Source organism: Sinohyriopsis cumingii, chromosome 17, assembly GCF_028554795.1.
Source record: "Sinohyriopsis cumingii isolate HCF-2022 chromosome 17, ASM2855479v2, whole genome shotgun sequence".
In the NCBI taxonomy this organism is placed as follows: Eukaryota; Metazoa; Mollusca; class Bivalvia; order Unionida; family Unionidae; genus Sinohyriopsis; species Sinohyriopsis cumingii.
The window spans coordinates 8,330,394-8,342,466 of NC_142977.1; the positions used below are offsets into that span (position 1 = coordinate 8,330,394).

The 12,073-nt window shown below is 32.9% G+C and overlaps 1 protein-coding gene across 2 annotated transcripts in view; it reads left to right on the plus strand.

Moving 5' to 3' along the window:
• LOC149777709 (steroid 17-alpha-hydroxylase/17,20 lyase-like) overlaps window positions 1-12,073 on the plus strand; it is a 38,410-nt gene that overhangs the window by 15,295 nt on the left and 11,042 nt on the right. For both annotated transcript variants that reach the window (XR_016415447.1, XM_089938761.1), the window contains exons 3-5: window positions 447-653; window positions 3,787-3,925; window positions 5,074-5,287. Coding sequence is in view for 1 of the 2 variants with exons in the window: in XM_089938761.1 (XP_089794887.1) it covers window positions 447-653; window positions 3,787-3,925; window positions 5,074-5,287 (560 nt within the window). In the remaining variant the exon portion in view is untranslated. The remainder of the gene's footprint in view (window positions 1-446; window positions 654-3,786; window positions 3,926-5,073; window positions 5,288-12,073) is intronic.

Here is a 12,073-nt window from a genome sequence, read left to right on the forward strand (position 1 = left end):
ATATAGTCTTAGAAATATATCCAATACAAGGAACTCATGGTGCTAGCATTTCCATATACTACAGTGGAATGATCTGATCTTAATACTTGATAAACTCTATGCTGCGTAGACATGCAACATTCGAGCCAAAAATTTGAATTCATTTCCACCTTAGTATTCCAGATTAAGCTCACTTTAAAGTTAACAACTCGAACAAGGGTATTTCTGGTAAACAAGAACAGCGGTATTTCTACCTGTCTGCCTAACGTTTATTCCAATTAAGGAATCCTTAAAGAAAATTTTATTATGCGATTTAGAGGCAAATTTTAGAGTATAAAGGGATTTTCTATTTTCCTTCTAGCCAGTATTTCTAGTGGAATATATTTAGCGCGATCTTTTCAATCATTACGTTCAATTTTGTGAGTGTAGTTTTATGTATTAGCAATATGACTGAACTGTATACGCAGTATTCTGGCTCCGTGTTGGACGAGACCGATGCAAAAGTGATTTGGGAATACAACGACGCCATCAAGGGGTTGCTGGATGCATCGACAGACACCATGCTTTTGACCTTTCCGTTTCTACGCTTCTTGCCTACGAACACGGGGTGGATCTACAGACGCATGGTGGAAGCTAAAGAGGAGCTACTGAAAAAATTCTTCCAGTCACAGAAGGTGCTTACAATTTATTTAGTTCATCTGACCAAAGGCCAAGCGAACATATTTTTATGCTTTAGTCCGCCTTGCATCGCCCGTTGTCCGTCAAGCTGTAAACGTTTGTTTTCGAATAGTAGTTTCATGTGTGTTCAGATTCCGATTGAATTTAGAATGCAAGCTTATATCATCCAAACTTCAGGTCAGTCCGATCATGAGCAATAATGTTATATAATAATTAACAAATAATTTATGATTTAAATAATGGAGAGAATTTTTAAAGAATAAATATTTTAACATTACCCATTAACAATGTGCCTTTGCATTCTTGGAATTCAACTGACGTTGGAAATTAAAGCACGGTAATAAGTTTGAAACAGCCAGATGATGTAGGAAGTTAGCTTCCTATTAATCTTGGGTTTTCTCCCCTTGCTCATATTTATGGCGTTAGCTCTGCTGAACAGTGGAATTAAACTTAGGAACTGAACACAGTTTTTTTCCCATTTATCTGCTAGTAACTAAAAATTGTACCAAATATTTAGTTCGTTATTTTAATCATAAATCGATTCATGATTCAAAATGTTTTATAAATATAAGTAACAGCTTTCCTTTGACTACATTAAACCTCTACCTTTCCTCATGGAAGACTGTGCTAGATGCACCAGCTCCCTGTTCTAGAGATTTCTTAAAACACGTGCGTCAACCCAGTCTGATCAATGCCATCAGCCCATGCTGTAAAGAGCATTCTCATTCACCTTGAGTATATCCATGGGAGAACTGTGAAGAAATAAAAATGTATACAAGAGCAACGGTTTCCTGTTAACTTCTTACAGTTAACTTTAAAGCTCTGTCGGTATTTGACAATATTAACTGTTTTGTATACTTAATTTGCATCCTTTCATTGAATATTATCATTTCGCATTACATGATATTGTAATGAAAGATTGGTTGTTTTGACTTAACCTAGTCAAAAATCTCGTCTATTTTCTACTTGACCTGAAATATTAATATATTTTGTTGTGAAAAAGGCTAATAGACAGCGTTACTATTATTTATTTGTCAGAGTTTAATATTAGGATCCTTATTAATTGAATACAACTGTTTACTTCAGTCTGGGTCTAGATTATTTGAATCCCCTTACAATTTACACGGTGTATCTGACATAGTCCAGGTTATATAAAATAAGTTTAATACTAGACGTTCTAATAATAACTAACATTTTATTTTTTTAAACATTAAAAAGTTTCTAGAAGGTAAAATTCCTTCAGGAAATAGTAACCATTTCTTCTCTGCAAATACAAAACGTATCTAATAATATTATTGGAAAAAGAGGCGATTTGAATTATACTGAAATTTCAAATAAGGATTTCTTCTTTTATTGTATTACTCTCTTTTCAACAATAAATTGTTGGCACATCAACAACTTACGTGCCATCCGCAGGCACGTGAACAACTTCAGCGTTGGATTTAATTTGAAATTCCACAAAAGTTTTTTCAGAAGTTATATTATTAGTACTTGTATCTGTAATTTTAAGATGATTTGAGGATTAAATTCGCAAAACCGTAGGTTCTGGTTTTTTTTTTTTTTTCATTTTCACTTTGTATTCTCTGGAAATAAGTTATTGTTGAATTTAACAACGCGTGTTGCTTTTCACGTCTTTCTTTTACTTTTTTAAGAGCATAGACTCGTAACATAAGATTTATAATTTGCATTCGTGCGTTGTGCGCACGGCGAACCACCTACCCTTTCCCCTCCTAGTGTAAAGGGTGTGGGATATCATGGCAATAATAAGTATGCACTAACCTTGATTCTCGGGAATTATCCAGTCACAAAAGTTTTTCAATAGGGGTGGGGTCCAGATGGTAATGTTTTTAATGTTTATTAATACAATAATGTGACCACGACACGGAATCTCATAACAATTATTTCTTAGTATACTCTAGACCCCTTAAATGTTTTAGTACTATGTCGTTGAACATTACGCCAACACAACAATGGTCTTGTGTTTATGAGTCATAAACAAAATAATTGAATAAGCTCGAACATTCGTGTTTTCAACAACAACAAAGAAACAAACAGTAGAAATGAAATACAACGAGACTGACGCAACCTTTGATTATTTTATCATCTATTATTTCTTGGTTCGGAACTTTAATTTGTCTCATGTCTGAAACAGTTGGTACGAATGGGCATAGTCAAAGCACACGGAACTCTCACTTATTGTGTACAAACGGTACACGAATGGCCATAGTCAAAGCACATGGAACTCTCACTTATTGTGTACAAACGGTACACGAATGGGCATAGTCAAAGCACATGGAACTCTCACTTACTGTGTACAAAAGGTACACGAATGGACGTATGTTTGTAACATGTCTGAAACAGTTGGTACGAATGGACATAGTCAAAGCAAATGGAACTCTCACTTAGTATGTACAAAAGGTACACGAATGGACGTATGTTTGTAATATGTCTGAAACAGTTGGTACAAATGGGCGTAGTCAAAGCACATGGAACTCTCACTTATTGTGTACAAAAGGTACACGAATGGACGTATGTTTGTAACATGTCTGAAACAGTTGGTACGAATGGGCATAGTCAAAGCACATGAAACTCTCACTTACTGTGTACAAAAGGTACACGAATGGACGTATGTTTGAAACATGAAATTGGTTCAATGATGATTAACATTCACTGAGAGTTAAATTGCCTCAAAGAAACAAATTAACTTATAGTATGGGTTACAATAAATTTTTCTATAATTGCGTAAGGATAATATAATAGAACACATTTCGCGTTAATCAAGAATCGAAATGTTCAGATTATGCCTTTCATTGACCTTGTTAGACATCAGTGTTTGCCTTTAAAATCAAGCGATAAAAAGGCTATATTTTTTCTGTGTGGAAAACATATAACTCCAAAATAATCTGATCTTTTATATTAAAGTTTTATTTTGTAAATTATGTCTCATTTGAGATACACATGTAAAATAAAAGAAAATATAAAAACAATAAAAGATAGAACCCCAACTTACGTTGTATTTTGTATTATTTTAATGCGTTCATAATCAGTACCCATTTCAAGTCACACTGCTAGGAGAATACCTGTTCATATCAATAAATACTCAAATGTAATCTTTAAAATGTTTAACAGGAAACGTACCAACCCGGACAGGAGCGTGGATTGGTCGATTGTTTCTTCAAACTCCAATCGGAAGAAAGGAATGATGGAGAAATACAATGTCTGACTGATCCTCATATCAAGGCAATCATCCAGGATGTTATATTTGGTGGTAATTTTCTCAGCGTTAACCGTTCAGTGCTTTGTTTTGTGAAGCCTAGTGGTAGGATGAATTGGATTGATATTTAAAAAAAAACGCAAACAGTTCAACTCTTTTAGAAGTTCGGGAAAAGCTGTATCCCTGAGAGAACGAACTGTTTTAAAATCGAGAAATTCCCATATCAATCTCAATATTTTGGCTTTCTTTGTAATAGGAGGGGAGCTCAGTGAAAATACAGGAACACCATATACTCAATCACACTTGATTGGTAGGTGCTATTCGCGGAGTAGAGCCTGCTGACAATGCATGTAAAGAACGGTGGTGTCATCTCATTTAAATACTATACACCAACATGTGTAACTTGCAATTGGGTCCACTTGACATGCCGAGGAAATGTCTTCTCGATGCAAACATTTGGATGTGCGTATCAAATCATGTACATATTTTGCAAGAATAGCAACTATAGTTGAAATAGTTATCATTATGTAAAATATTTTGTAAGACCCGTCCGATTCATTGTAGGCACAACTTTGACCTTGAAATCACTAGAAATCGAAGGTGGCGTATTTAGTACTTAAACAATCAAGACATTGTTTGTGACACGGATTTGTTAGCACAGTGTTTGTGTGTTTGAATGTAATTGTCCTTTTGATAGGGTTACCGATTCCTCATCCTTAAGTAGTTATCTTTCATAACCGCCGAGGGTATCGGTTTTATATTAGAGAGCTTTTAATAAAATGAACTGGAGCAAACATTCCAAAATATTTAGAATATTTATATTTGCTTATTAGGTATGTTCAGGGTTCAAGTAGCTGAGTTGGGAGAACGTGGACGTATATTGCTAGGTTTGCTGGTTCAATACTGGCAAAGGTCACACATAGATGGGTGCTGGATCGTGTCCTTGGGAAGGACTCTCACCTCCATTTTCCCAACATGATAATGTGCTAAATGTGCTGCCTAGTAATTACTGTCTTTATCTGTCCATACATAAGTTTAGGTTATCGTAGGATTGTCCCGCTTTCCCTCGATCTATATATTCACTTTTCGAAGTCCTTGATTTTGCATGGCTGCATGAGTATTTGTTAATCCGTGGTCACTAACGTCTTTGAACAAAATAATGTTCCTAAAATGATCTATTCAGACAGGTCTCATCTTTTCAGGAATTACTAGCGTCACAAATAGCACCCTCAGCGTTCTGCTTGTCCTTCTTCATAACCACGAGTGTGTAGACAAGATATATCAAGAAATCGTCAAAGTGGTTGGCTTGGACAGATATCCCAGTCTTCAAGACAGACCTGCCATGTCGTACACAGAGGCAGTAATACTGGAGGCACTGCGCTACATCACACCTGTGCCTATATCCGCTCCTCATCGGTATGTACTTTATTTTTCTCTAGCCACTCTCTGCATGAATAGCCTTGTAAGACTTGAGAACGTAAGTACATATATTCGGTGATATTTGAGTATTTTGTCGTGTCATGGCAACACTTAAAATATTATATTTTATGGTCAACGGTAGATTAAAGTACCTTGCCCAAGGAAACCTAATGGCAGTCGCTCGAGACTGATCTGATGGTGGGAATCGAATCCGACTCATTCTGGCAAGGCGTCTAGTACCTTAACTTCAGCAGCTCGATGCGGGCTATTGTCATGTCAATAACAGATAGTCTGCCGTCTTGACAAAGGTATTTGACTTCGGATGCCTTAGCACGATGTTGTCTCTCAATCTAATCAATGAAATAGACATACATACAAACATACAAACATACATACATACAAACTATAGGCCGAAATATGTTGGTAGTGATTAGGCCTATTAACACATGTATACACTCTAAAACTGACTAATTTGTCTATGATCTTGATGCATGTGGTATGGGCGAGATATTATATAGCACAGCAAGAGAAATATGATGACACAGATTTCGTATGCAGGAAAGAGACCAATGTAAATGGATGGAAGATATTATATTGGATGTTAAATAGATACTGTTGGTACTGCTATGTATATAAGCGTAGAAGATTAACCAAATGATTGGTATCAGAGGACACCCGATCGTGTAAAGCTACAATCAAGGGACAACCGACCCGCTGAGTATAATTGATTCCCACCAACTCAAGAATTTATTTTCCTTTTGTATGTATAGTCTACTATGCTGTATGTTTGTAGGTTTAACAACAGTAATTCAATTACGATGTATTATGAATAAAACCTTGCTTTTATTTCTTTCTAACATGGTTCAGATCTATCCATGACGTAACTTCCGGTCAGATGAAATCAGTATGCTCTAAAATGGCTTTTCGGTATATATATATATATATATATATATATATATATATATATATATATATATATATATGAAGGCATCATTATCAAGTCCGAGATTCCAACATCCCACAAAAAGACAGGACTCCGAAGTCTTTTCTGTATGAATAACATGAATGCATGGTGTTTAACGGCACGTGACCTTATTATTTTAGCTATATAGTGCCAGCTAAAAAAATAAATTCTAAGTATGTAAAGGTTAAAATTGAAAACAAATTAGGAAGATAATATCCTTTCAAATATATTTAGACACCATGTCATTCAAAATAAAATATTAAACTTATGCATGTTGTAGTTGTTTAAAATTAAAAACAAATTACCAAAACAAAGAAAAGATATATTAAGTCGATCAAAAGTCAGAATTTGTTATGTAATCTGTATTTGTATAGAAAGTGAAGTATTTCCATTAACCATGACATACCGAGAGTGGAAGTCTATTGCCTGGAAAACAATACATTCTACTGTCAGTGGACACTGGCAAAGTAGGAATTTATTCGAAGTTCATCCTTGGAGGAATGAGTAGGTTGGATATATGTGTCCACATCATCTCTTCGATTTTTGCGGGAATAAGGGGTGTCACTTTGCAATGAGATCTAATGTTCCAAAGACTTTCTTGAAGTTTTCAATTTAGATATTATTGCCAAGTGTACAGAACACGTACAGGTATGCTATTTGCAGCCAGCAAATAGAATCTTCCAGTCAAGAACTTGTGACTGCAGGACACCTTTGACTGATTAATCTGCCCTTTCGATGCTCTCAATGATATTTTAATTAGGTACTCTACAGTGTAGCAGATACGTTTCAGATATAAAAAAATATCAGCCATGTTTCTATAAGATATGGAATATGAAATGATTGTCAAATTTTAGGTCTTCCAAAAGTTATGAGTGGGGACAGTGAAAAGGAAAAGATTTAATTAATGACAGGATTCGATGACATCAGCATGACCGTCCTTTTCTTTGGGGTGTAGAAATGAAGGCTTTTCCTGAAACCTGATTGAGGTGGTGCCATGGAATATTGCAACAGCCTCCTGTCGTTCAACAGTCTTTCAAAAGTCTACATACTGGCCATGATTTAAATTAATTTATAAAAATGATAATTGGTGATGGTTAAGATAGAATATTATTTTAGAGGCTTTTACGATCTTGGAAATGGAGACTTTTCAGTATTGTCAGAATTTGATTTCTAACTCTACTGACCATAGATCGTGTCGTCGACGTCTGTCATCCTGCTTTCGTTTGTTATCGCTGGTCAATAAACTAAAGTGAACAATGCATTCTGATTAACAGATTCATTCGAATGTATGTACGGTCCAAACCAAAGACGTCCAGTATAGATTCCGTTAGTGCAATTTCGAAAATCTATTGATCACTACAATTCTTCTTATTAGTGGTGAGGATGAAATGGGGTTTTCGCCGAAAGACTTATTTAAAAAGTCTGATTGGTTCTAAGTGAAACAATTAATGATCCAGCATTCAATATTTCGAGCATTTAAAATATTTATATCGATATTCCTTTGACGCCCAGGTTGTCCTAAGTAGAAATAATGTCCCCATCAGGTATCTTGTATTGCTTACAAAACTGTCATCATGTCTTATAAGCAATATTCCGTAAAGATGGCCACATAAGCCTGATGTTTTCTATCAAACGCTGCTTATGAGATCCCTCTGGTCCTAAGTGAAAATGGCAGATTTAACATTCATTGTGGATATCACGGTGTCAATTTTGAAAGTCTTGTTAGTATGTTCTTCCTGGACGAAAGGTTGTATCGACACGTGGCTTCAATTAACGACATGTGTGTCTACTTCGTACACAGTTAAACTAGTGCTAATCTGATCTCAAAACCTAACGACCGAATCGTTTCTTATTTACTTCTTCCATAGGTAAAGTAAGTTTATTGGAAGATTTGCAATTATAAGTGACTTGTTCAGCATGAATCTGATTCTAATATCGACAAAATGGTGGCCATCTTGCAAATCTTTTACCTATTGTTCTTAAATGGATGGCCGTAGTTTCTTGTTCCATTGTATAAAGAGTTCATATACTATGTTGTTCCATTGTATAAAGAGTTCATATACTGTTGTTTCATTGATAATGAGTTCATATACTATTTTGTTTCATTGATAAAGAGTTCATATACTGTTGTTCCATTGTATAAAGAGTTCATATACTATGTTGTTTCATTGTATAAAGAGTTCATATACTATGTTGTTCCATTGTATAAAGAGTTCATATACTATGTTGTTCCATTGTATAAAGATTTCATATACTATATTGTTTCATTGTATAAAGAGTTCGTATACTATGTTGTTTCATTGATAAAGAGTTCATATACTATATTGTTCCATTGTATAAAGAGTTCATATACTATGTTGTTTCATTGTATAAAGAGTTCATATACTATGTTGTTCCATTGTATAAAGAGTTCGTATACTATGTTGTTTCATTGTATAAAGAGTTCGTATACTATGTTGTTTCATTGATAAAGAGTTCATATACTATATTGTTCCATTGTATAAAGAGTTCATATACTATGTTGTTTCATTGATAAAGAGTTCATATACTATGTTGTTTCATTGTATAAAGAGTTCATATACTATGTTGTTCCATTGTATAAAGAGTTCATATACTATGTTGTTCCATTGTATAAAGAGTTCGTATACTATGTTGTTTCATTGATAAAGAGTTCGTATACTATGTTGTTCCATTGTATAAAGATTTCATATACTATGTTGTTCCATTGTATAAAGATTTCATATACTATGTTGTTTCATTGTATAAAGAGTTCATATACTATGTTGTTTCATTGTATAAAGAGTTCGTATACTATGTTGTTTCATTGATAAAGAGTTCATATACTATGTTGTTTCATTGTATAAAGAGTTCATATACTATGTTGTTCCATTGTATAAAGAGTTCATATACTATGTTGTTTCATTGTATAAAGAGTTCATATACTATGTTGTTCCATTGTATAAAGAGTTCATATACTATGTTGTTCCATTGTATAAAGAGTTCATATACTATGTTGTTTCATTGTATAAAGAGTTCATATACTATGTTGTTTCATTGATAAAGAGTTCATATACTATGTTGTTTCATTGTATAAAGAGTTCATATACTATGTTGTTTCATTGTATAAAGAGTTCATATACTATGTTGTTTCATTGTATAAAGAGTTCGTATACTATGTTGTTTCATTGATAAAGAGTTCATATACTATGTTGTTTCATTGTATAAAGAGTTCATATACTATGTTGTTTCATTGTATAAAGAGTTCATATACTATGTTGTTTCATTGTATAAAGAGTTCATATACTATGTTGTTCCATTGTATAAAGAGTTCATATACTATGTTGTTTCATTGTATAAAGAGTTCATATACTATGTTGTTTCATTGTATAAAGAGTTCATATACTATGTTGTTTCATTGTATAAAGAGTTCATATACTATGTTGTTCCATTGTATAAAGAGTTCATATACTATGTTGTTTCATTGTATAAAGAGTTCATATACTATGTTGTTTCATTGTATAAAGAGTTCATATACTATGTTGTTCCATTGTATAAAGAGTTCATATACTATGTTGTTCCATTGTATAAAGAGTTCGTATACTATGTTGTTCCATTGTATAAAGAGTTCATATACTATGTTGTTTCATTGATAAAGAGTTCATATACTATGTTGTTTCATTGATAAAGAGTTCATATACTATGTTGTTCCATTGTATAAAGAGTTCATATACTATGTTGTTTCATTGATAATGAGTTCATATACTATGTTGTTCCATTGTATAAAGATTTCATATACTGTTGTTTCATTGATAATGAGTTCATATACTATGTTGTTTCATTGATAAAGAGTTCGTATACTATGTTGTTCCATTGTATAAAGAGTTCATATACTATGTTGTTCCATTGTATAAAGAGTTCATATACTATGTTGTTCCATTGTATAAAGAGTTCGTATACTATGTTGTTCCATTGTATAAAGAGTTCATATACTATGTTGTTTCATTGATAAAGAGTTCATATACTATGTTGTTTCATTGATAAAGAGTTCATATACTATGTTGTTCCATTGTATAAAGAGTTCGTATACTATGTTGTTTCATTGTATAAAGAGTTCATATACTATGTTGTTCCATTGTATAAAGAGTTCATATACTATGTTGTTCCATTGTATAAAGAGTTCATATACTATGTTGTTCCATTGTATAAAGAGTTCGTATACTATGTTGTTCCATTGTATAAAGAGTTCATATACTATGTTGTTTCATTGATAAAGAGTTCATATACTATGTTGTTTCATTGATAAAGAGTTCATATACTATGTTGTTCCATTGTATAAAGAGTTCATATACTATGTTGTTTCATTGTATAAAGAGTTCATATACTATGTTGTTTCATTGTATAAAGAGTTCATATACTATGTTGTTCCATTGTATAAAGAGTTCATATACTATGTTGTTCCATTGTATAAAGAGTTCATATACTATGTTGTTCCATTGTATAAAGAGTTCATATACTATGTTGTTTCATTGATAAAGAGTTCATATACTATGTTGTTTCATTGATAAAGAGTTCATATACTATGTTGTTCCATTGTATAAAGAGTTCATATACTATGTTGTTCCATTGTATAAAGAGTTCATATACTATGTTGTTCCATTGTATAAAGAGTTCGTATACTATGTTGTTTCATTGTATAAAGAGTTCATATACTATGTTGTTCCATTGTATAAAGAGTTCATATACTATGTTGTTTCATTGTATAAAGAGTTCATATACTATGTTGTTCCATTGTATAAAGAGTTCGTATACTATGTTGTTTCATTGATAAAGAGTTCATATACTATATTGTTCCATTGTATAAAGAGTTCATATACTATGTTGTTTCATTGATAATGAGTTCATATACTATGTTGTTCCATTGTATAAAGATTTCATATACTGTTGTTTCATTGATAATGAGTTCATATACTATGTTGTTTCATTGATAAAGAGTTCGTATACTATGTTGTTCCATTGTATAAAGAGTTCATATACTATGTTGTTCCATTGTATAAAGAGTTCATATACTATGTTGTTCCATTGTATAAAGAGTTCATATACTATATTTTTGATCATGAATAAAAATGATAGTGAGCAGGTCTCCAGCATGGCTGCGATGGAGGTCATCTTGACAACTTTGTTACCGCTTCTTCCCCAATAATAATGTCATATTGCTATGGGTTTTCGTTATATTACTTATAGCTTCTTCTTGATATGGGATATTATTTATGATAATTATATAGTTGGTCCTAAATAAAAATGGTGTCTGACCAGACCTCAATTATGGACGCCTTAGAAGCCATATTGAAAATATGATATAGCTATTTATCCATGTCTCATGGGCATATAGATATGGAGCATTAATAAAAGGCTTCCTTGTATACGTAACTGGGCCTCAGTCTAATTGGTGATGATAAGACATCCAATTTTATTTCAAGAGTGGCCAGATAAACAATATCTCTACCCTCTTGTGACGGTATGTCTTATTGCCAGAGAGCTGATTTATATGTATATTTTGTTAATCTTAAATGAAATGATGCCCGTGAGACACCTTATAATGTGAACAATTGCATAACAGATGCTTGTCACGAGCGAATAACCAAACCAACGTTTGAAGAAAAAAAAATGGTACAATGTATAGTTACTTTGTATGTAAAAGTTTGGTACAAGTTGTCTTGATAACCATAAACATCTTTACATGGCATTTCCTTCAGAAATGATTATCGCGATGAGGTTGAATAAAGAAACGCTAGGTAACTGAAATGATGTTAATGTTACCT